Consider the following 26,985-nt stretch of genomic DNA (forward strand, 5'->3'; position numbering starts at 1 on the left):
CAACAATTTCCATTTGTAACACTCAAAAGGCTGAGGAACTCAGCAGGTCAGGGAGCATCTATGGAGAAGAATAAACAGTTGATGTTTCAGGCTTAGATCCTTCATCAGGACTGTATAATTTTCGATTCATACTGTGACTTTAACAGATAAAATGGTTGAAGATGCCTCACGCTAGTGCACTTGATGTCAAACTGACATTGTTATAGCTTTTTCTGATGTGTTATTAGGCACAAAGGTTTGGGTTTTAAGGAAAAGATGTTTATAGAAGAGGGGAAGGATTTAGGGAAGGATTCTAAGCCATGATGACATTACCATACTATTCCTGAGGTGAAGGAAATGGACAGGCAGAGGATTTTTGGAATTAGTGGAAGTAAATTTGTAAAAAGGTGGCATCAAGGAATGTCTTGCTCTTTACACAACCTCTCTCAGTTTTTCCATTCTTGTCTCTTCAGTGTTGCATTTTGCACTGGAGTCTAAAACTCAAGGGCATAGGCTCACGGTGAGAAGGGAAAGATTTAAAGGGGATCTGGGAACGTGTTTTTGCACCAAGCATGGTGGATATATGGAACAAGTTGCTAGAGCAAGTATTAGAGCCAGTTACAATCACAGCTTTAGATGACAAAAGCTGATTACAACATACTAAATAGAACCTAGCTTTCATTACAATACTGGCATGGTCTTGCTTCATTCTCAACAGAGCTTCGGTCAAATCACCCACCATCTAACTTTCTCTTTGAACAAGTCACTCACCTGGATGTTGTGAAAACTCCATAGATCAATGGATTCTTTTTATCTTTCCCATGAAGAATAAAGACATCCTCTGCAGAGAAAACAGAGAGTATTGGCACCAATGAGAAGAAATCTTGGCATTGAGGCTGGTGACTGAAGGCTGTCAATGCTTTGAGTCCCGTTGAAAGAAATTGACTACTCGTTTAAAAAGTTGGCAAATTAAATGGTTATATTTTCATTGCATAGTCCTGCAAACATGGTCAGCTTGTCATATATACAAGAACATATACTGTATGCAGAGGTGCAACGAAAAACTGATCTGCAATAGAATCACAGATACATAGTATAAAAATCGTAACAGTTACATCGAACATTACAGCACGGTACAAACCCCTTGGTCCATGATATTGTGCCGACCTTTTAATCTTCTCTAAGATCTATCTAACTCTTCCCTCCTAAATAACCCTTCATTTTTCTATTATCTATGTGGCTGTCTAAGAGCTTTTTTAAATGCCCCTTAGGGGCAGTATCTGTCTCCATCACCATGCATGACAGGGAGTTTCATGCCAAGAAAAATATAAATTATACAAGGAAGAACACAATGAGGAAAATAAAGTGTTTTCTGTTTGGGACATGGGGTGCTGGGGGAGCACCACAAATGTTGACTGGAAAACTAGAAGGCCTAATGGCTTTTCACCAGAAATTGCCACGTGATCTTTGACACACATCTACACCATTTCATTTAACAATCTCAAATATAAGATGACACTTCTGATAGCATATCACTCCTTCACACTGCACTCCCGATTATGCATTCACTGATAATGGTCTCCCAGCCAGGGATCTGAATGATTGATCCAAAAACATATGTTCAAATCCCATTATGGCAGTTGGGAATTTTAAACTTAATAAATAATAAAATCTTTAGTTTTATAACAAAAAGCCAGAATCCCACTGGATGGTTACAAAACCCTATTTAGGTGATTAATATCCTTCACAGAATGAAATAAGCCATCCCGACCCAGTCTAGAATGTATATAACTCCATGTGGTTGACTCTCCACTTCGTTCTCAGCTCTGGGACCATTAGGAATGGGCAATAGACACTGACAGTGTCACTGATCTGAACAAATTGATTATAAAAGATATTATTGGTCTTGAATTGACATCTGTCTCAACACTCCTCCCAGGAAGTCAATGGACTTTTGATGAATTGTCTACCTGAAGGGCCATTGTAAGTTGTCCCTTTAATGCTGTTTGTAGGCAGGAGAATCAGGAAGACTCGATAGGCCAGTGAAAGAGGGAGATAAATGAGAGATTGCGATTGACGGGAATTTACGGGAGCAACTGTGGCCATTTTAGCTGGTCACTGCATTAAAACACTTCTCCAGCACTGCTAGAGTTAGGAAGGAATGTGCATCATCAGGAGCACATGTATTTAAAAACAATAGGTGAAGTACACCGAGTATTGCAGGAGTTCTATCTTCCTCTCACTTATACCCGTATGTTTTTTATCAGAGTGGAGGTGTGAGGTATGCAGACACAAACTTTCACTGGATCACTGAACATATTATCAACCATGGGCAGAAATCTCTATAGACTTATACTAACAAAGACTGCTAATTAACAACCAGGACAGCACCAGCTTGAATGACACAGAACTGATTTGCATTTTGAAAGTTGAGATGCTGAATAGCCCTCATTGTGTTAAAAACCTGCAGATAATGATGTTTACCACAGACTGTGGGGAGAAAAACCACATTTTGTACAAGAAAAACCTTGTACAAATTTTCTTTTTATCCGAGGTGCCGTTGGGTATCTTTATATCTCTATTTCTGAAACCACCACTAGTCTATCATTTTTTAGAACTTAGTATTTCTGGAAGTTTGTGATTAGTGCGTATCCAAAACAGTTTCCTCACCACCGGCAGTGGTTCTCTGCCTTAATCCTAATCTTTGCAAATGTATCTCTAAACCCAGTTTTGTCTTTGAAGACACAATTTGTTGATCTTGTTGAATGTTTGTTTATTTATTTGAGATAAAGCATAGCTACAGGTCCTTCCGTCCAACGAGCCTGTAACACCCAATTACATCCAAGTGACCAATTAGCCTACTAACCTGTACGTCTTTGGACTGTGGGAGGAAACTGGAGAACCCAGGAGTTATGGGGAGAATGTACAAACTCTTTACAGACTGTGCTGGGAATTGAACCCAGGTCGTTGGGACTGTATTAGCATTATGCTACTGTACCACTCCTCAGCAGCTTACACCTACTGCAACTTGTGCTTTTCATACATGTCACTCTGAAAAAGCTTTTGGTAATGCACTCTAATATCCAATTAATTACAAATTAAACACTGTGTAATTCCCTATATACAATCCTGGAGTCAACATGGAAATACAGCATCCTTCATTTAATGATGCCAATGGGATGGCTACAACCCAGCTTATGAGTAAGGCAAAACATAACAAAGAATTACTGTTATATATTTGCACATAATATCTCTTTTCACTTTCCAAATGTGCTCCTTTCGGTGTCCGATTAGCCTTTTACATTGTGCAATACTCACGTAGTTCATCAAAGTGAGTTTGAATTCCCTCAGAACTTGGAATGGAGCAGATAAGCCTTGCCTTTAGGAAGGTACTCCATTTGTTAACCAGACTGCGTTGACCACCGATGTCATTCTGGAGAAGACAAAAGAGTTCGATCAGCTGAGAACCACCTGTGAACATCAGCTTGCACCCAAATTATTCTGCTTGACCTCAGAGTGGTCATCCATCAACTAAGCTTGTGCTGAAGCAACACACACAAAATGCTGGTGGAACGCAGCAGGCCAGGCAGCATCGACAGGAAGAAGCCCTACTCCCCTCCTTTTCCATTGAGAGTAGGGGAGATTCAAACAAGAGGACATGATTTGAGAGTTAGGGGGCAAAAGTTTAAGGGTAACACGAGGGGGAATTTCTTTACTCAGAGAGTGGTAGCTGTGTGGAATGAGCTTCCAATAGCAGTGGTAGAGACAGGTTCGGTATTGTCATTTAAAGTAAAATTGGATAGGTATAAGGATAGGAAAAGAATGGAGGGTTATGAGCTGAGTGCGGGCCAGTGGGACTAGGTGAGAGTAAGCGTCAGCATGGACTAGAAGGGCCGGGATGGCCTGTTTCCGTGCTGTAATTGTTATATGTTATACGGTTATAAGCACTGTGACGTTTTGGGCCGAGACCCTTCGTCAGAACGGATTGTGTTATGAACTGGGCATCTGAGAAGTATATTTAAACGCTCAGCAATATAGCAGTCTTAAGTGTGAAAATATTCAGTGAAACAAAGGGTAATTTCAGGATATGATGCTAGCGGGCTGGAACTGGGATTAGCCGGAGAAGCTGTAAAAATGATTTCACTGAAGAAATGAGTCAATTATAAATTAGGAGAACATTCATGAGGGCAAGAAGAAGGGGTTTCAGATACAGGGGTCCTTTATGTCTAATATTACAGATACTTACGCTCTATTCATTGCCTATTAGACTCCGTCATAGGCGATCCTGAGCCCAGCTGTGAAAGGGAGTTGGGCATGGGGCCAGCAACCCCACCCTGTAAAAACCTAGTGCTACAGAAACGCCAAAAGAAGCTCCAAAGACCTCATCGCCAGGAGAGGAAGGATTTTTGAAGATGGACTACACCTGGGAACAACTTTAAAGTCTGGCCCAGGACATAGGTTTCTGGTCAGCTGCTGTGTGCTGCCTACGCATCACCCCTACCAGTAGGGGTGACAGGCTAAGAAGACGAAGCCTGTATCCTAAATTCATTTTTAGCTTTTATAAATCATTACAAACTTGATATTAGACCTGCCATGTAAGAAATGTAACTGAGTTACCCAGCTCAGAAACAGGGCCTCTCACCCATCATGTCCATTCTGACCACTGTGTTTACCTAAAGAAGTCCCACTATCTGCACTTGTTCCATCTCCTTCAATGCCTTGGTGCTTGTCTAGATGCTTATAGGGTGGCTCAAAATCCCCTCAAACCTCAGAGACAGCGGAATTCATTGTAAAGTTAGGTGTGTTGTTAAAAAATGTGCTGCGGAAGTGTGACTCAATCCATGTATCCCTGTGCAGACTCTGTGACTCACCACCTTTCCCAGCTACTCTTCGTACCTTGCAAACCCGAGCCACTCGTGAGTAGACCACCTTCCCGTTGCCACCGTCCACCTCCTGAGCACGCTCGGTGAAAAATAAATACACTTTGTCATCCTCTTCGTTGTTGCTCTCGGCGATGGCATGGACCTTCACAAACTTGGGATCTGAAGGGAAACAGGGCGAACTTAGTCAATGCAGTTAGAGAAGAGTGGGGGATCAGCCTGAGGTTTGGCTCTCCCCATGAGTACAACTGTGCAATCGATGCGATAATCAGCTTGATCAGTAAGTGCAGGCAAAACCATGGCTGAATCGACTCCATCTCTACCAGCCACAGAACTAACACTTCAATGGTTCAATACCTTATAGTGGTTTATTTAATTAAAGCAAAGAGAATCAATGGAACCAATTTTCAGAGGTAGAATGAAGCAGGCAGCTACTGCTCTACAGCACTGCTGACCGAGATTGAATTTCCAGGCACAGGCAAACTTAGTCTGAGATTGTACACAGATCTGGTCACCCAGCTTTAGCAGATAGGGTGGCAAGAGTGCAGAGTAGATTCACGAGGACATTATCAGGTCTGGAGGGCTAAGAAGAGTGGGAGGAAAAAGGTCCCGTTTTGCTGCCGTTGTCCTGGTGTTATTACTTGTTGTTCTGCTGAACGTGGTGGGCGTGATATTGGCGCCAAAATGTGTGTTGACTCTTGCCACCACACATCTTTAGGTTGTGCTGTTGGTTAACGCAAGTAACACATTTCATCATCTGTTTCGACGTACGTGTGATAAATAAATGAATCCGAATCAGTGACCTGATCAGCGAGGGCATTTTTTCTCTAGGTGTAGGGTCTGAGGGGGTGACCTAAAATCAAGAGGGGTGAATAGAAGTGGTCTTTATCCCAGGGCTGGGGTTTCTTAATTTAAAAGGGTCCCAAGGGGCAACATGTTCCACACAGAGGCTGGTGGTTGTAGAGGAAGTGGATGAGTGGGACAATTCCAATGTTTAAGGATATTTGGATGATAAGTAAAAGAAAATGGGCCAAACGTAGGTAAATAGAACTCTCTCAGGCAGGCAACTTGGTCAGCATGGATGAGTTGGGATGCTTCCATGCTGCATTATTCTATGAATCTCTGATTAGTTTTGCTGAGAGACATGGCAACCACTGCAATAGGAATGTGCTTACACTCGTCTCTCAAGTGAAAGCTGTTGAATCACGGAATGGGAGAAAGGGCCTTCAGTGTAAAAGCCAGCAACATAGTCCTAATCACTCATAACCCTTTCTTTTATTTACCCAGTCCCTGTCTTGAAATTTGTCTTGAGAATACTGCACACAGGGTTCAGAGGGAAAACTCTGAAATTGGGAAAGGCAGATTGCTCACCCTGGAGCCATGTAGGATCGTACTGCTCAGTGCGGATCACACGGCGATGCCCCAGGCTCCGGAAGAAAGCCGTGTCCCGACTCATGAAATCAGAGGAGATCCCAGCATACAACTCTCCCCCTGTAAGTGCAACCAAGATACAACAATTAGCTTATTAAAGCAACACGATAAGTTAGAGTAACCACTTGCTCTGCTGAGCTAATAAAAAAATGTCAAATAACAACGCTGGACTTTTGAACTGTCCGATCCATTGAGTGCACGTTCATAGAACCAATCTAAATATACAACAGAGTAGTGAGATATAAGTAATCAAAATGAAAATGAAAAAGCACAATTGTTCAAAATTTGGAATAACTTGGCAATGATGAAGTTATTGATCTAAAATATTGAGTCTGCTTTGCTTTCACTGTGATTCCTGACCTTTTCAGTGTTTGCAAAATTTTTTTTTGTTCATGAGTAATAAGTAGCCTTGGGCACAGTTCATCAGTAGTGATAATTTAAGCGCACCATATTCCCCTTACCTTTGCCCAAGTCATCCTCCACTATGGTCAAGTTCATTGCCAGTGGAACTTGGCGAGAGGTAGCTTGGCCACTCTCTGGGTATTGGGTCAAATGTTACTGGCAGTACTCTTGCCGTTGAATCAATATGGATCAAGGTTTCAGGATGACACCTGTACTGTACCGACTGAGCACAGCACTGTCAGATGAGAGTTCAAATTGACGTCATTGTGTATTCACTTATATGTAAAAACCTCGCAACACAATTTATGAAAAGTAGTGCAGTTCTGTTCATGCCTAAGACAGTGTTTTTTGTTTTACATCTCAAAGATCAAATTCTGCGATTGTTTCTTCCTAGTATCAGAGAGTTATGGCATGGGACAGCACAGCAATGAACCTGTCAGTCCATCATGTCATACTGAATATTCTGCCCATCTACTGCCATCCTATCTGCCCATATTAGGACTATACCCTCCTGTACCCCGCCTGTTTGGCACTGTCTAAATGTAGCTGCTGTTGACAAACTTGCTGCAATCTTTGCTGACAGAACAATTGTTAAAAATTATTGATCTTTTCAGACATATATAGAAGGACAAAGAGTAAGTACAAGGTGCCATTTAAATTCAGGATCAGAATTACTTTTATTTCACTGAAAAGCAGCATGTCAGGTAGAATGTTGTTCTGCGGCAGTAGTGCAGTCAGTGCAAGGTATAAAGTTCACATAATACAATAGAGGAAAAGTGAGGTAGTATTCATGGAATGCTCAGAAATCCGATGCAAGAGGGGAAAAATCTGTTCTTAAAATATTAAGCGTGCATCTTCAGATTCCTGCACTTCCTCCCTGATGGTAGTAAAGAAAAGAGGATGTCCCCATTGGTGAGGCTCCTTAATATTGGATGCCACCTTCTTGGCACACTAACTTTTGAAGACATCATCGATGATGGGCAGACCTGTGCCAATGATGGTACAAACCTCTGCAGCTACTTGTGTTCCTGAGCATTGGCACCTTCATTCCAGGCAGTGATACAACCAATCAGAACATCTATAGAAATTTGCTAGAGTCTTTGGTGACATCCCAGATCTCCTCAAACTCGTAATAAAGTACAGCCACAGCGTGCCCTCATCATGACTGCATCACTATTTTGGGCTCAGAAGAGATCTTCTAAGATGTTGACACACAGGAACCTAAAGCTGCTCACCCTTTCCACTGCTGACTCCTTGATGAGGACTGGTGTGTGGTAACCTGACCTTCCCCTTCTGAAGTTCACATTCAATTGCTTGGTCTTACCGACATTGAGTGCAAGATTGTTGTTGTGACACCACTCAACCAGCTGATCTATTTCAAGGATTGAGATACCTGACATTTGCACTAAGAGAGCTGTCTGTAGCAAATATTAATATTAAAGATTTGAAAGATTAGCTTTATTTGACACATGTTCATCAAAACATACAGTGAAATACGTGTCAGATCAAATCAACAAGGGTTGTGCAGAGTAACCCTCTGGTGTCCCCACGCTTCTGGCACCAACAGCAAGCCCACACCTCACTAACCCTAACCCATATACCTTTGGAATGTGGGAGGAAATCAGAGTACCTCAGAGAACATCCATGTGGTCACAGGGACCACGTGCAACTGGGTGCTGGACTTCCTAAGTATCAGATAGTCAGGATGCACAACTGCACCTCCCTCCCCATCACCCTCAACACGGGTGCCCCCTGGGGCTGTGTGCCGAGCCCACTGCTGTACACCCTGCTCACACGTGGCTGCACAGCCAAGCACCCGAGTAATCACGTTGGCAGATTCACCGATGACACAACAGTGGTGGGGCTCAGCACCAACCACGATGAGGTGGCTTACAGAGAGGAGGTGGAAGAGCTTGAGGTCTGGTGCCAGCCATATAACCTCTTCCTCAATGTCCTCAAGACAAAGGAGGTGGTTATCAACTTCAGGAAAACCCACAGTACTCACATCCTTTTTTACATCAGCGGCACAGCCACAGAAACTGTGAGCAGTTTCAAACTCTTGGGAGTGAACATCATTCACAAACTCTCATGGTCCCAGAACTCTCCTTCATTGTCAAGGAGGCTCATTAATGCCACTACTTTCTGAATACAGCTGGATTATGCACATCTATGCTCATATCATCCTACTGAGGCACAGCAGAGAGCATCCTAACAAGCTGCATCATGCACGGTACGGAAAGTGCACTGTGACAAGCAAAAAGGCTCTGCAACAGGTAGTCAAAACAGCCATCATGGGCTCCAGCCTATCTGCCGTCAAGGACATATATACAGAAAGGTACCAGAAAAGAGCCAGTAACATCACTAAGGATCCCACCCACTCTGCTCACAGACTGTTGGTCTCACTCCCCTCAGGGAGGAGGCTATGCAACATCCACACCAGGACTATCAGATCCAAAAAACAGTTACTTTCTCCAAGCATGAAAGCCAATCAGCACTTCTACCCACTAACCCACTCCACCACATCCCCAACCACCGCTACCTTATCATTTCCTGTCAGTCACCTTATGTACAGACACTCCTGTGCCTAGCATAGTTTTAAACACATACACACTTAATGGACAATCTATGCATATAAACTATCTTATGTATTTATATTTATTGTGTTTTGAATATTATTTGTGTTCTTTATCTTACTGTTTTTTTGTGGGGGAAATGACATTAAAAAACCTTGAATCTCTTACAAACTCCTTACAGACAGCGGTAGGAACTGAACCCAGATCTTATAGCTGGCACTGTAAAGCCTCACACTAACTGCTACCTCTTCCTCTTGCCCTTCCTTGCACCGCCAGTGAGGGGTGAGGGGTGTGAAGGTGCATTTGAGATCTCTATTCAAAGCCCTTGTAAAAAGTGAAGTTTTGTCTGTGATAATTCAGACCAATTATTAACCTGGTTAAGCTCATCGGGTTGATGATTTGGTTGAAGTACTCAGATATAAATAGCCAGTGAGTACATACTGTAAAAGCATGTATTAAAAATAGCACAATGGAGTTTCTGTATCCAATCATCAGGGGAGTTTGGGTTAGTGATAAGAAAAGGTTGAAGAAAGTTGAAACCCTTCCATATGAAGTGAAACGTTGCCTGAAATGTTGACTCTTTATTCCTCTCCATAAATGCTACCTGACCTCCAACTTGTAGTAATTTCTCCCCTCCCCCCTCTTTCCATTTTTATTCACCATTCTGGCTCCCCCTTACCCCTTTTCTTCTCCTTACCTGCCAATCACCAACCCCCCACTCTCTGGTGCCCCTTCTCCCACGGTCTATTCTCCTCTCCTATCAGATTCCTCCTTCTTCAGCTCTTCACCTTTTCCAGCTATCATCTCCAACATTCGCACTTCATCCTCCCTCCCCCAGCCACATACCTTCCCCCCTTGCCTGGTTTCACCTATCACCTTCCAGCTTGTACTCATTCCCCTTCCCCCCTCCCCAGTCTACTTTTTCTGGCATCTTCCCCTCTAGTCCTGATGAAGGGTTCAGCCTGAAATGTTGAATCTTCATTCCTCTCCGTAGATGCTGCCTGACCTGCTGAGTTCTTCCATCACTTTGTGTGTGTTACTTAGAAAAGGTTGAACCCAGGTACTGCTGCAAGCAAGTTGTTTGCTGTACCTGTACCTCAGGTTACTTGTGTACATGACAATAAACTCAACCTGAGGTTGTACTGAGCAGGTCTAAGTGGAAATGTTGGAGGTGCTACACTAACTTTAATGAAGACAGACAAAGTTGGATCAAATAGATCCTTCTAATGTTCACTTTGCTGATATCATGACCAAAAAAAGCTCACCTTTGCTTCTACTTCCTTAGGATTCTGAAGGAATTTGGCATGTCCCCGTCGACTCTTATAAATTTTTATCAATGCATCATAGAAAACATTCTGTCTGGATGCAAAATGGCTTAATAGAGCAACTGATCTGCACACCAGAAACAGCAGAGTTGTGGACACAGCTCGGTACATCAGAGGAGGCAACGTTCATTATGGACTCTGTCCATTCTTCTCACTGCCTCACTAAATCAGGCAGCATAATCACAGATCCCACCCACCTTGGACATTCTCATCGGGCAGAAGATACAAAAGCCTGAAAGCATCTATCACCACGCTCGGGTACAGCTTCTATCTCACTGTTATCACTCTTGAACAGGTCTCCCACTTAATAAGATGGAGTCCTGGCCTCACAATCTACCTTGTTACGATCTTGCACTTAATCATTTGCCTGCACACACTCTTTCAATAGCTTTTAAACTCAATTTTGCATTGTTGTTTTTTTCACCTCATTCTAGGCCAATGATATGTAATGATTTGATTTGTATGAACAGTAAGCAAGACCAGCTTTTCACCATACCTTGGTACATTTGGAAATAATAAACTAATAAACCAATAAATAAACCAATAAACCTTTGTAGGAGTTCCTTGGCATTGAGGATGGCTTGACTCCTTTCTGTAGTTTGAGATGGCTGATGGAGCCAATATGAGATCTTCAGGCTCTTCCCCAGGACAGATGATAACTGATGCTGTGGGCATATAGATATCTTGGGAGGTTCAATGGCCCACCAAATATCTTTTTTGCTTGAATGCCTTCTGCTCCGATCTAAAAGATGAGATTTTCAGTAATTCTTTGATTCACTTTCTCCATTGCATGCAGTCATGGAACAGAGGTTCCAATGAGCTGACAAAGATGGTGCTTCTGGGGTGTGGCATGGGGAGGGGGGAGGTTTGAGGACATCCTTGAGGTGTTTTCTTTGACCTCTGGAAAACTTCTGTGGTGGCAGGGTTTGCAGTAAAATGTTGGTTTCAGGAATGAGGACAACACAGCCTGTCCCTCAGAACAGTGTCTGCCCTCCTGTGAAATGCCAAATTTACCTGCATTCCTGGGGTCTGAGCATTGACCTTTGTTGTCAGGGTTAACTCTATGCATGGGCAAGTTGATAGAAGACTTTGGTTGTAATTGTAAGGCCCATTTCTCTCGTGTGCTTCAGAGCTGACATACAGATTGGCCTCTGAACATGGACATACCCAGGCACCATCTACATATCCAGCTTAATGGTAAGACCATAAGACATAGAAGCAGAATTAGGCCATTCTGTAAATATGCAGAGAAACAGAGACAGAAACCAGGACTGACAGGGCTGCTCCCTGCTAGTGTGGGCTCTGAGAAAAATAGCTTCCTTCAGTGCTGCTAGATGATGAACTTTCAAAGTTCAGAAGTAAATTTATTATCAAAGTATGTATGTGTCACATATTCATTTTCTTGTGAACACTCAGAGTAGACACAATAGAATCAATTAAAAACTATACACAAATGCAGACAAATAACCAATGGGAAAAAGGAGGCAAACCGTGGATATACAAAAAAAGAAATAATAATAATAGTAAATAAATAACAATTAAGAACATGAGTTGCAAAGCCCCTTAAAGTGAGTCCATAGGTTGTGGAATCAGTTCAGCGTTGAGGTGATCAATTTTAATCAGCTTCAACAATCACAACTTGCATTTCTTTACTGTTTTTGACATATTAAAATATTCTAAATTACTACATATGCAGGGAACCAGAAACAAATGTTTCCACTGAACCAAACTAATCAAAGCTCAGTTGGTGAACTGAAAAGACTGGCCTAAGGAAAAATAAGAGCTGGGGATGAATTCCAGAGCTCAGGGCTATAAAGACACGGCAGATTGGGGACGTAGAAGTGGTTCAGATATGTAGAGAAAAGACTGCAGAAGATCTTGGAATTGGAGGAGATTAAATGATGAGATGACTTGAAGTTGAAAAAAAATTTATATTGAGGCATTGGTCCATTCATCATGCAGGAGACACCAAAGAGTATTGAGCATGCACACTCCTATACCCATGCTTAATACTCGTAAGAGAAATGGAGCAAGCAACCAACTTGAATTCAGTGAGGTTGATGGAAATATCCTAATGTAGGGTTTTGACACAAAAATACTGACAATTCATTTCTTCCCACATTGCTGTTCCCCACACTCAGTTGTTCCAGCAACTGCAGTCCCCAGGCTAGTGGAATCTCCACAAGCTTCTACCTCTGTTTAGGTTTTCAGGCTGACACTATAGAGTCGACTGTAAAATTAGATCTCTGTTTACCTGTTGTGTCAAGTGATCCAAGAGATAAAATGTTTCTCTCAGTGCAAAAGGAAGGAAGGCAAGGTTGGTCAGAATGGGTCCCTCAAGAATATAATGATTCGTAAAGTACAGGGACAAACAACTGTGATCATTCAGGTTGTCAGAAATCTAAGTTTTAAGGAAAGGATTTTAAAGGATTTACTTCAAAGATTTTGTGGTGTGCAAACTAAGGTTTACAAATTTATGAAATGAATTTAACAAGACACATCACTAATCATTGGGTTCAAATACCAAGAGCACATCAAAGTTTAAGTTTATCCAGTGTGTGGCCAAACCACACAGGCAGGGCAGGAATAATCCACACTCCATGCAGTTAACTTTGTAAGGAGCTACCAATTAGAGTCACAGGCCTTGGGTAAGGAGGAACAGATTTGTCTAAGATTCCAACTCTTGATCGTTATCTAGATATTACTGAAGGAACTACATAGAGATGACTATTGGGAATGACTGTGAAACTCCTATGATGAAACCACCTCCCAACTCTCACTAACAACACACTCATGAAAAATGACCTAGAACTAGTTATACTCAGCAGAGAGTTAATGGCTTCAGAAGTGATTGCTGACTTAATAAATTCTGTGAGTTATTATGACTGAAATTAACGTCAGGTTAGATTTTGCCTGGCTAAGAGGCATGAGGAATTCCTTAAATCTGTTGTTACTTTGAGAGGTAAATTGGAAATTGTCTTTTATAAATACTGTTTAGAATGAAAGTAAGACAACTAATGTAATATATTCCTGAGGTGTTTGTGTCGGGCATAGAAAAACAATTCTTTGCAGGAATAATATATGTATCATCTGTTTAAGTATCATAGAGCAACCTACAGTCAACTTGATTTATTATGCATATAAATAAACTGTAACCTGCTCCTGACTGGCTGTGTATGCTATGATTTATTAAAGTTTCAAATGCATGCCAGGCAACCAGATCATCCTGGCTGTCTAAGCAGGACAGTGCACTATTCATCAGCCTTAATGTGCAGGCTCTCTCTTTTAGATCTTGTCTCAGACCTGTCAACATTAGATGACACAAATTCTTTACAATTCAAACACGGTGTGTAGCCTTCAGAGTATGCATGTGTATCAGAGACTCTTTTATCCCTGAAACAAATGGAAACAGATGCAATTCCTGAAGCCCAACATTAGCCTCAAATCAATTCCATTGAAAGAGGATTTTAATTGTAACCTTACTAACATTGGGTCCTGGATATGTATGGGTGATGTGGCAGTGTACAGACACACACAAACATCCCAACACATGCAGAAAATAACACATTTATAAGCACACAGCTTGGAATACCTGAGGTAAAATTGCTAAGTATTAGTGCAATTATTTGGCCACCAGCAAACCAACAGAATGTTGACATATTGCAACATTAGCTTAACTTACAGAATAAACATCTGCCCAAAGCTGATGGACTCATGTATCACATCTGCTCATCAGATTTCAATCATATCCATCTACCACTTTAATTTAATTTAATCAGGGTAAATATTGCAATTGAACCAAAGCGGTCAAAGACCCTGGCATGTTTCACATCTGCTCATCAGATTTCAATCATATCCATCTACAATTTTAATTTAATTTAGTCGGGGAAGACATTGCAACTGAACCAAAATGGTCGAAGTCCCAAGAGAGGGTGATAAAGGTAAATTATTTCCTCTCCTCTGTAGGGGCAGGAGCAGAAATAGATCTTCCAGAAGACAGCTTAGACATCCCTGCCTTAAACACTTAACCCTGTCAAATCCCCATGAGAAGCCCTAACCCACTTCCACGACCTATAATATGCCAATTATTGCTTCCTGCCAAACTTTTGGTTCAGGGTAGGAAATTCTTTTGGCCCTGATGACCTGCATCCTTGAGATGAAATGGGTGCAGATATAATGGATGCAATGGTTGTGAGTTTCTGAAGTTCTTTAGATTCTGGAAGATCCCCAGGATTCGAAAACTTCAAATGTAATATCATTATTCAAGAAAGACTGGTTAGTTTTAAAATGCTGCCTTGGAAAATGTTGAAATTCATTACAGACCATCCCTGGTTACAAACACTTGACTTACAGTCATCCAAAGATAGAAATGAGCTCCCATAATATTATTAAATTCCAACATACTTTATCAACATATTTTTGTTCCTACAAATAGCACAGCTAGTTTCCTTTCTGTTTCCACATTTAGTAATGTTCTTTTTAATCAGTTTAATGCCGTTCATTACAATGCAGTAGAGGTGTGGTTACGATAATTGAGTAATTTTTGTGTACTTTCTAACATGAGGACAAAATAGACTTAAAGACATCTATAAAAAAAAACAAACCTATTTTTATAGATACACCACTGGCGGGCAATGGGTGTAGTGTACTCGATATACAAAATGTATTGCAATTGTTCTCCGAGTCTTTTCTGATAACATCTCCCAAACCCACACCCTCTGCCATCACAAAGGACAAGGGTTTCAGACACATGGGAAAACCAGACCTAGAACTCCTATCCAGTATCATTGTAGGAGTACCTTCACCAGAAGGAATGCAAAGGCTCAATAACGTGGCTCATCACCCTCTCAGGGGACAGGCAGTAAGTTCTGGCCTAGTCAGCAATCCCGAAACGTGAACAAATGAATTATGAATTTTGAAGAGGACTAAATATTTTGGCAACACCCAACAAAATTTTAACCATGCCTGAAGAAAGTACATAATTAAGGGCAAGACCCTTAACAGCATTGATTTACAAAGGGATCGTGGGCTCCGAGGCCATAGCTCCCTAAAATTGGCAACACAAGTTGATATGGTGATGAAAGAAAGTGTACACCATGCTTGTCTTTAACAGTCAAGGCACTGAGATCAAGAGTCATGCATCAGAACATTGCATTCAGTTCTGATCATCCCATCATAGGAAGGATGTGGAAGATTTGGAGAAGGTTCAGAAGAGGTCTACCAGGAAGCTGTTGGATTAAAGGGCATGTGCTATGAGAGATTTGACAAACTAGGGTTGCTTTCCTTGGAGTGTTGGAGGATGAGAGAAGATCAGATAGAGTATAAGAGGCATAGATAGAGTAGACATCTGGTATTTTTATCCCAGTATCGAGAAGTCTAGAAGACATGCATTTAAGGTGGGAAGGGGAAAGTTCAAAGGAGATGTGCAGGACAAGTTTGTTTATACAGAGAGTGGCAGGGGCCTATGAATGCGCTGGCAGGTATGGAGGCAGAGACAGATGTGATATAGATATTTAAGAGACTGTCAGGTATCATCATGAATAGGCAGAGAATGGAGAATGGAGGGATATGGACAACGGGATTAGGTATCATTAGCATAATTAGTGCGTCATTTTGGGCTGAAGGGCCTGTGTTGTTTTATTTCCTATATTCTAAGACTGAAGGATCCTGTGGAAGGAATAAAGTTCAGTGACATTTGCTGGCTCTCTAACGCCCAATATCAGTGCCATCTTCTAGCCAAGACTCTGCCTATTCTAGCCAGTTGAGAAACTCAAATAAATAATTCTGGTTGCGTAACAGCCACATTTTCAGCAACATGTCAAACATTTCATTCAGGCAATTTATTTAAAAACGATCTTCAAATCACTGTAGGTTTTCCTGTACCCAGGGAATATATCATTTATTTCTTTGATTGTGTCCAGTCTTTGGTTACACATGCCCAACTTTACTCCTAAGGTAGGAGCTCCCAACCCTTTTATGTCATACACCCTTAACAATAACCGAGCAGTCTGTGCACCCCAGGCTAGGAATCCCTGCCCGAAGGTTTCAGGCCTGCACGGTCTCCACCCAGCTAACAGAAGTCACCTACCATTCATTTTTAAATCAGCACCTGCCCCCTGTTTAAACCCAGCTCTCACCCACAATCCTTGGTCACTCATAGAAACCAGCCAGCCTCACCCAGTTGCTCCTAGCCTTCAGTTACCCTGTTGCCTGGTTGTGTTAACTATCTGTTCTCTCCTGTTCTGTGACCCCTTGTGGCTTCTTATTTTGCAGCTTATTAGCACAATATTGTCTACTGCTAAATCATCTCTACAGTTCTGCTTTTGGGTCAAACATTTCCTGACATAAGGACGCACATTCAAAATAACCCCTCAATAATGATAACCCTGTTAATAATCTCAACCATTTAAAAAAAAATTTCCAATGCCAAATACAATTTGTTTTGCTTTTCTCTTGAGAGAATGGCCACATTCTGCCCTCTCTGGGGGCATCAATGCTATCACCTCATGTCAAGAGCTTCTCCAGTCATTTCAGGCACAGGATGAGGCTGAGATTTCCTGTAACTTTCAAGATGACCAATATATGTAACACCTCCGCTACCTACCAACCAACCTGCCTGAAAAGCACTACATCCGGGTAAACTGGCAGTTGAATAAAACCTTCTTATTTCCTACACGGCAACGCCCATCCCATGACAGGTAGAACCCTGTTGAAGCTTGTAGAGCTGCTTCCTCATAACCTCAGAGTCCTGGGTTCAATCCTGAGCTCCGACACTGTCTGTGTGGAGCCTGCACGTCCTCACTAATACGGTGTAGATTTTCCTCCCACATCCCAAAGCCATGTGGGTTAACTGGTCACTGTAAATTATCCCTAGAGTTGATAGGAATGTGGAAAGCGCAGGTTACGGGTAATTTTGTAGGGGCACTGGCTTGTCCTGCAGACTGGTACAGACTCAATAAGCTGAATGACCTTTTTCTACATCACATCAAAACATACAAATAAATATGTAAGTATTCATCACTCATTTAGCAACTGTAGACCCTCCTCTATATTAAAGTTCAGTTAGAAGTCACAAGCTTCCAACCAGACATCTTTATTGATGAGAAACACTCATAACAGAGGCTGATAGAACAATATATTAAAGCTCGTATCGCAAGGCACACTTAATTCTTAAGAATAGATAGTCATTAAATATTTACTGAGGGTTAGGTAGGAAATGCATTTGAGTCTAATCTCATTTCTGCAATGATTTTAATGAATGACAGAACAGACTGAAATGGCCACTTGACCTACTCCTGCTTCTATTTCTTTTCTTCTAATGTTCTTTTCATGTCTGGATAGGAGTTTCTGACATTCTGCTAACCCACTGAAGTCAAAATTGTGCCCCCCCCCCCACTGTGGCAAGTATTGTTCAGCCTGTGGTTGACTCAGTTCCTCTTTTGAACACGGCGGGCATTCCTTTCCAGGATGGCTAAAACCAGCCAACTTCAAAAGCAGCGGCATAACAAAATCCCAGTCCTTAATTACAGGCTTTGAGGGAGAAACGCAGCCAATAACCTAGCATTCCTTTCTGAAACAGCTCATTGCAAAGAATGTTTCAATTAAAACAACTGGAAGATGTGAGTTGAAATAACTAACATACAATGACATCAAAAATCCCATAAACTAATGTTTCGCCTGAAGGCAAACCACACACTTGCTACTTTGTGGGGCTCCATTGTCAAGATGGCATTCCATACTCTAGTGGCACATTTGTACAGAATTGTGGAATGGTGGCAAAGCTCATAGAGCTGGTTCCTCTGAGATCCAGCAACCTAGGGTCACTCCTGATGTTGGCTGCTCTCTGACTGGAGTTTGCACATTCTCCCTGTGCTCCGGTTTCTCATCTTACTGAGATACATCACAGAATAGATGCTTCTGGCTCTTTATGCCATAATGCCCAGCAATTCCCCGATTTAATCCCTGCCTAATCACGGGACAATTTACAACGACCAATTAACCTGGATTGTGGGAGGAAGTTGGAACACCCGCAGGAAACACACACGTTCATGGGGAGAACGTACAAACTCCTCACAGGCAGCAGCAGGAATTGAACCTGGGTCGCCTCCACTGTAAAATGTTGTGCTAACCACTACACTACCGTGCTGTTCTCCCACATCCCAAAGATGGCTATTGCAAATTGCCACCAGTGTGTAGATATGTGGTAGAACATGGGTTGAGAGGGAGAATAAAATAGGTTAAGGCAGGATTAGTATAAAAGTAGGTGCTTGATGGTCAGTACAGACGCGTTGAGCTGAAAAGCATTTTACCATGTTGTATGACCTTATAGTCTTTCTCTCTACAGTTCACTTTGTCTCAACAAGTGGGATTTATTTATATAGAAAATGGTAGAAATACCAAACAGATTAGGCAGTATCAGTGGACCCAGAAACAGTGTTAATGTTTCAGGTCAAGGATTTTTTTTTAAGACCAGGAGGAGTTTGAAAACAACTACATTTTGAGTAGGGAAGAGGGGTGGGGAACATCTGAGATAGGGAAGACTCCAAGAGAAATTGGATGACACAGAACAGTGTCCACTCAGAAAGAGCAATGAAGGCTTGTTAAAGCAACACACACAAAATGCTGGTGGAATGCAGCAGGCCAGGCAGCATCTATAGGGAGAAGCACTGCTGACGTTTTGGGCCGAGATCCTTCGTCAGGACTAACTGAAAGGAAAGATATTAAGAGATTTGAAAGTAGGAAGGGGAGGGGAAAATGTGAAATGATAGGAGAAGACCAGAGGGGGAGGGGTGAAGCTGAGAGACGGAAAGGAGATTGACAAAAGGGATACAGAGCTGGAGAAAGGGAAGGATCATGGAATGGGAGGCCTAGGAAGAAAGAAAGGGGGAGGGGCGCACCAGAGGGAGATGGAGAACAGGCAGAGTGATGGGCAGAAAGAGAGATAAAAAGGGAGGGCCAAAAAAACTAAATATGTCAGGGATGGGTTAAGAAGGGGAGGAGGGGTACTAACAGAAGTTAGAGAAGTCAATGTTCATGCCATCAGGTTGGAGGCTACCCAGCCGGTATATAAGGTGTTGTTCCTCCAACCTGAGTGTGTCTTCATCCTGACAGTACTGTCTACTTTTTTAAGACAGTATCGTCTGTTCTTTTAAGCTTTAAATGAATTAAGGAATATGGAGTTAGTGTAGAAATTCGGCTAAAAATCCTGATGTAACAATGTCATCACGTCAGACCAGCCTCTTAAAGAAAAATCCCAACTCAGTGTCAGTGGCTGTGAATGACGTACACCCTAATCAGGCCCTGCGTACCAGAATTCACTAAAACCAGCATTGTGAGCCTGTCTAGAGCTCCGACGAGCCACCCAGCTCGTGTCCTATGTCCAAGGGTGGAGGAACACCACGTGCCTCTGCCTCGTCCAGAGGCGCGATGACAAGCTCATGGCCACATTGTGATGCTAGGGGCACGGCAGTGGATACTCCAAATTTTGGCGGGCCAGTTTGGCTATCTACCAAAATAAATCCAGATTTATCCCTCTTATCTATGATAAAAGTCTTCCATCCTCATTTCAAAACGCAGAACAGGCCGTCATAAGGGGTACTAAGGGGATGTTGGTGTGAGTCATGGCAGACAGAAACAAATGAGGCAGAGTTAGGTCAACAGGAACCCTAGAGAGCTCTACGCCATGATGGGAGGTAGGAATAGGTGAAAAGGAATTGAATTTACTGAGAAGGGTGGAAAACTGTTGATAGGCTGACTAGGTGGTTGTGGCATCAGGAATGAAATCATCTAGCACTCCTAACAGCTGCCCGGAAACCAACTTAGCCACGGTCGACAGCAGGTCCTCTTTTAGAGCAGTTCTGAACACCAGGAGGACTCACAGGAAATGATCATGCCAACACCCTTTGGTCAGAGAAGCCCTCAGAGTAGCTTTTAAGGACCGGTGAAACTGCTCACATCGGCTATTGGACTGTGGATGATACACCGTGGTGAGATGTAGCCTAAAGCCAAGGTTCTAGCCCATTGCAGCCCAGAGGTTGGAAATGAATTGAGGACCATGATCAGATGAGATGCCAAAATGAACAACCCAGGTGTTGGTGAATGCCTGACCCACGTCTGCAGCCATTGTTAATGCAATTGGGACAACCTCTGGCTACCTGGTGGTACGGTCCACCATGGTAAGGAGGCACACGAAACTGCAGGAGTGTGGAGAAGGGCCAACAAGGTCCACATTGACATGGCCAAACCATTGCTTGGAGACCGCAAGAGGTACCAATGGCTCCTGAACAAGATGGTTAAATTTTGCTTGCTGGCACTCTACACAGGCTGCAGTTCAATCACGCACGTCCTGAGGCTGTGCCACACAAACTTTAGTGCAACCAGTTTCTGTGAGGCCTTCTGGCCCAGATGTGAAAGGCCATGTATGAAGTTGAAAACAGCTTGCGGGCACAATGGGGCACGGGTGACCAGTTGAGACGTCGCACAGGAGAGAAACCCCAGCTTCCTTGAACTTAATGTCAGCAAACCGCAGGCCCATGACTGCTGCTCAGTAAGCCTGGACCTCCAGGTCAGTAACTTGGTTGGCTGCCATATTGGCAGGGTCAAACCCTATGTGTATGGCCTCAGTGGCTGGCCATGAGAGAAAATCAGCCACAGCATTATTTTTCCCATTGATATGTTGTACATCAGTTGTGAAGTCAAATATGCAGACCAGGAGTCATTGCTGCCATGCAGCCCGAAGGTCTGATATTTTGGCTATCTCGTGCACGAGCGGTTTGTGATCAACAAATGTGGATGGCCAAATAGGAACCGAGAAGCTTATGGTGAAACATGCTGGACATCCTTTCGGGGGATGGAGCTGCTGGCCAAAGAAGGCAAATGGCTGCCACTCAGCCCCCACCAACTGTTCATGCACAGCACCAACAGCATAGTCTGAGGCATCGGTAGTAATGGTTATGGGTGCGTGGGGAGTGGGTGCATTAGAAGTAGGGCTGAATTAGAAAGAGTTTTCTGATACCCTGAAATGCCCTGGACAGGTCCACTGAGCAGTGAAACACATGATTAGGGGTCTTGCCTTTAAACGGACAATAAAGGGGGAGCATAAGTTCATTAGGAATGAAGTGGTGTAGTTTTTTAGTAGTGCGGAGTGGTGGGAAATCCATAATAGCAGCTACTTTTGATGGGAGAGGTCTGTGGAGATGCGATGGCAAAGAAAATCAATGGTTGACAACCTCAATTGGCATTTAGCAGGGTTAGTAGTCAACCTATGTTGGCCGACATGTTCAATAACTCTGGAATCGTCCTAGAGCATCAGGGTCACCAATGTAGGTTTTCGCAAATAAAATGAAGTGAGGCATTTTATGTTTAATGAAACCCATAACACATTTTATTGAACTCCAAAACCTAAACACAAAAGTGTGCTCCAAATCCTTACGTGACAATGTCATTACATCAGACCAATCTCTTAAAGTGAAAACCCAACTCAATGTGAATTACGTACATTATGTACATTTCTCTCAATTACGTTACCTTACAAACCTACTCCTACTTCAACCTTTTGTGTTATAACCATATAACCATATAACCATATAACAATCACAGCACGGATACAGGCCATCTCGGCCCTCCTAGTCCGTGCCGAACTCTTAATCTCACCTAGTCCCACCTACCCGCACTCAGCCCATAACCCTCCACTCCTTTCCTGTCCATATACCTATCCAATTTTACCTTAAATGACACAACTGAACTGGCCTCTACTACTTCTACAGAAAGCTCATTCCACACAGCTATCACTCTCTGAGTAAAGAAATACCCCATCGTGTTTCCCTTAAACTTCTGCCCCCTAAATCTCAAATCATGTCCTCTTGTTTGAATCTCCCCTACTCTCAATGGAAACAGCCTATTCACGTCAACTCTATCTCTCCCTCTCAAAATTTTAAATACCTCGATCAAATCCCCCCTCAACCTTCTACGCTCCAATGAATAGAGACCTAACTTGTTCAACCTTTCTCTGTAACTTAAGTGCTGAAACCCAGCTAACATCCTAGTAAATCATCTCTGCACTCTCTCTAATTTATTGAGATGTTCCAGTACTCGTGGAACATAGAACTTTACAGCCCAGTACAGGCCCTTCAGCCCACAATGTCCTGACAACCTCTAAGTTCAATCTAACCCTTCCTTCCTACATTGTCCTCCATTTTTCTATCATTCATTTGCCTATCTAAGAGTTTCTTAAATGCCTCTAATGTTTCTACCTCTACCATACTCCTGAAAGGATCTTCCACGCTCCCACCACTCTTTACATAAAGAACTTACCGCTGACACCCCCCACCCCCATACTTTTGTCCATCCTCGCATTAGCCTTTTCCACCCTGGGAAGAAGTCTCTGACTGTCACTCAACATGTGCCTTTTATCAATGTTGTGTGTTCCACTCAAGTAATTGGGAGAAGAGATGAAAAATATGGAACAAATTTAAGAAATGACAGATTCTGCAGATGTTGGACATCTGGAGCGACACACACAAAACACTGGGGACACTGAGCAGGTCAAGCAGCATCTTTGGAGGGAAATGGAATGTCAGCATTTCAGGCCCAGATCCTTCGCCAGTCCTGATGACGGGCTCGGTCCAAAACTGTGACTGTTCATCTCCTTCCATGGAAAATAATTAGCAAAAGTTCAACTGAGCAATGGGCTGAATAGAATACAGATTAAGCATCAATATCGTCAACTCTTCAGAAAGGAGTGTGAACAAGTCACAGCCTGACCAGGGCAGGTTAAATGGGTGGGCAGTATGCAGCACATGAATGCTACCTGGCTTGTCGAACTCACTGAGTTGTTGGTGAGACTACCATTAGAAGCAGGAGGTTGGAATTAATTGTGTTAGTCAGGCTTGCTGCAAAGATACAGCAGGTATCATGCTGTTGGATAAAGCCAACTGGTATTCAGAAACAATGTGGTTAGCTTCACCAATTTTATGGTAGCAGTTGGATAAATGCTGTGCATAACTGATTTCCAGCAACACGGATAATTGCACTGAACCAAGCACAATATAGTGCCTGCGTAATTGAATAGAAGACAATAGAATCAATGTAGTAAATGGAGATAGTACAACAGGCAACATGGCTATGGAGCACAGAAGGGCCTGGTCCTGTGATGTACGACTATGTGACTCCCTGAATTCCTCTGCCTTCTCTTACCTCCCCTTGCTTCATTCCAACGTATTTTTATAACAGAGACAGAAGAAACTGCAGATGTTGAAAACCACGAGAAGAACAGCATACCGAGGTAATAGCTTTAAGGTGGGAAGGAGAAAGCTTAAAGGGGATTCATAAGGCTTTTTTTTATATACAGAGAATGGCAGGTGTCTGCAGCATGCTGCCGGGGGAAGTAGTGGAAGTAGTTATGAGAGCAATGTTTAGACGCATGAGCAGGCAGGGAATGGAATGATACTGACGTGACTATAGATGGGATTAGTTTTAAATGGTATCATGGTCAGTACAGACACGGTGGACTAAATAGGCAGTTCCTGTACTGTATTGTTCTGTATTCACAGGGGACTTCAATAGAGCAGCATCAAATAAAATTTGATACCGTGCCATATAAGGATATTTTGGTTGATGAGCCTGGCTTTAAATAATGCCTGAATGCAGGGGAGAGGATTAGGCAGCAAATTCCTTCCCTTAGCAGCTGAGGGTGTATACACCATGAGTAGACCATGGGCAGGAAGCCAGAGTTTAAGGAAAACAGAGAACACAGAGGGCTGGGTTACACAGGGATTGAGCAGTGAAGGGAGCACCACAGTTCTCTTCATCCATCTGATCGGCTAACCTGAGGCACATTTTTTTACATGATAGATTTGCTTCTTTTGTCACACGCACATCAAAACATTGAAACATACAGTGAAATGTGTTTTTCCTGTTGACGACCAACGCAGTGCTGGGGCAGCCTGCAGATGCAGCAATACTTCATCAACATAGTGAAACGTACCAACTCCTTACAGATGGTGGTCGGAATTGTACCCCGATCTTCCAGCTACAACTCTAATAGCATTACACTAACCATTATGTTAACATGCCGCTCTGTCACCAGGGTTACAGGGTTTTGAATCGGAAATCCACCAGGCATTTGACCAAGTATTGTGCACTGATCAGCTGGCTGTCTCCATCGTCTTTTGCATCCTGCCGTCTCTATGTCCAGGATCCTCTTCATATTCTATATTCTCATCATTTTCCTGGCTTTTTGGCTGCTCCAAAGCTACCCAGGTCATTGTTCCAATCCGATTACTCATTTTGAAATTCGGCTTTGAGAAGTATGATGAATTAAGCTAAGCCTATAACTCGAATGAATCTCAACTTTATGCCAGAGTGTGAAATGGATGCTTGTGAAACAGTCCTTCATGATGTGACTTGGCATATCTGGGAGAGATGCAATATGAAGTAAGTTTTGTTCCAAATCAGCATTTGCTGATAAATATAGCCATGCTATACTGGAAACTCGGCATCATATTGATGTGCTTTCACAGAGAAAGTTCATATGGAAACTACTGTTGGAGTCACAGCACAAAAATGGGCTCTATAGAGTCTCCTCTGGCCATCAACCACCCATTTAGATGAATCCTACATTATTCCTATTCTATTCTCCCCACACTCCAGTCAGCTTCTTCCAATTTTGCATTCAATGTCAGTTAGACCAAGGGTTTGAATATGGACTTCAGGAGAAGAAAATCGAGAGAGCTCACATCACTTCTCATTGCAGAGTCAGCATTGGAAAGGACGAACAGTTTCAAGTTTCCGGCTGTCAAAATCACTGAAGATCTGTCCTGGGCCCAACAAACTGATGCAGTTATGAAGAAGATGCACAGGCCGCTACGCACAGGCCGCTACGCACAGGCCGCTACATTCGATTAGGAGTTTGCGGAGGTTTGGTACGTCATCAACAACTGTTACCAAGTTTCTACAGGTGCAGCGTGGACTGGTTGCATCATTGTCTGGTATGGAGGGGCCACCGAAGAAAATCAGAAAAAAAAAGCTGCTGAGGTTTATAAACTCAGCCAGCTCCATCACGGGCAATAGCCTCCTCAATATAGAGGATATCTTCAAAAAGGCACCATCTATCCTGAAGGACCACCACCACCAGGACGCGCCCTCTCCTCTTTATTACCATCCAGGAAGAAGTACAGGAGATTGAAGACACACATTCAACATTTTAGGAATGGCTTTCTCCCATCTGCTATCAGATTCTTGAATGACCATGAACATCGCCTCACCTTTCTTTTAGCACTACTCATTTATTTTTCACCTATATTTCTTATTGTAACTTAAGGCACTTTTTATGCATTACATTGTACTACTGCCACAAAACAATAAATTTCACATATCTGAGTGACAATGAACCTGATGCTACCACTCGCCTACGTGACCAATGAAATGAACTGCCACCTGAGGCATCACTGGGATGTGGGATGGAACTGGAGTAACCAGGCTCACAACACCAGGTTCCACCATCAGGCTTCACCCAGCTTCACTCGCCACATCACTGAAATACACCCACAACTTAAGGACTCACTTTCTAGGACTCTTCATCTCATGTTCTCGATTTTTATTGCTTAATTATTTATTATTATTATTTCTTTCTTTTTGTATTTGCACAGTTTGTTGTCTTTTGTACACTGGTTGAGGGCCCAATTTGGTGCGGTCTTTCGTTGATTCTATTATAGTTATTGTTCTGTTGTGGATTTATTGAGTATGCCCGCAAGAAAATGAATCTCAGGGTTGTATTCGGTGACATATATGTACTTTGATAATAAATCTACTTTGAACTTTGAGGGGAGAGGTCTTAGGGAGGACATGCAAGCTCACACAGGCAGCACCTAGGGTCAGGAGAGAGCTCAGGTCCTTCAACATTGTGAGACAGCGGGTCTACTAAATTTGCCTGCTGTAAGCATTCCAGTCTTGCTGTTGCAGGAGTAATTTTTAAAGCAAGCGGTAAGGAGACTTTCCGCACAGGTGAGGTGAGATCACAGATGACTGAATTCACAGTAGAGGTTCTTGCTGGTGAAGTTTTGCTTCTCCCCAGGGAGCTGTGTTGCTCATTCTGAAACCAGATGAGTGAAGCCGTGAGGGTGCAGGAGTTCACCAGGAAACAGACGGGTCCTTGGGAGTAAGGGATGATGTCAGCTCTCAGCACCGAGCCTCTCTGTCTTCTGCTCTCAGCTTTCCCTGGCTAAGACTAAGAGTCAGCGGACTATGACTTAATTGCAAAAGAGATAGGGAGTAAAAGCTCTTCGTCCCTCCTTCCTCTCTTCTCTAAACTCATGATCACCCATTCACAGAGCTACCTGGCCCTTTTGTGGGGCAACAGTAATGGCTTCTGCTGGTAAAAGGGCCTCAATCCCTTCC

General features: G+C 42.8%; 1 protein-coding gene across 4 annotated transcripts in view; it reads right to left on the reverse strand.

Annotated features, from left to right (window-relative positions):
• The window catches only part of sema3h (sema domain, immunoglobulin domain (Ig), short basic domain, secreted, (semaphorin) 3H), a 211,066-nt gene that overhangs the window by 51,554 nt on the left and 132,527 nt on the right, over nucleotides 1-26,985 (reverse strand). For all 4 annotated transcript variants that reach the window (XM_059944399.1, XM_059944398.1, XM_059944396.1 and 1 more), the window contains 4 exons: nucleotides 6,231-6,350; nucleotides 4,876-5,021; nucleotides 3,298-3,412; nucleotides 751-820 (listed from right to left, as the gene is read on the reverse strand). In XM_059944399.1, coding sequence (XP_059800382.1) covers nucleotides 751-820; nucleotides 3,298-3,412; nucleotides 4,876-5,021; nucleotides 6,231-6,350 — 451 coding nt within the window. The remainder of the gene's footprint in view (nucleotides 1-750; nucleotides 821-3,297; nucleotides 3,413-4,875; nucleotides 5,022-6,230; nucleotides 6,351-26,985) is intronic.

Source organism: Hypanus sabinus, chromosome 19 (assembly GCF_030144855.1).
Source record: "Hypanus sabinus isolate sHypSab1 chromosome 19, sHypSab1.hap1, whole genome shotgun sequence".
Classification (NCBI taxonomy): Eukaryota; Metazoa; Chordata; class Chondrichthyes; order Myliobatiformes; family Dasyatidae; genus Hypanus; species Hypanus sabinus.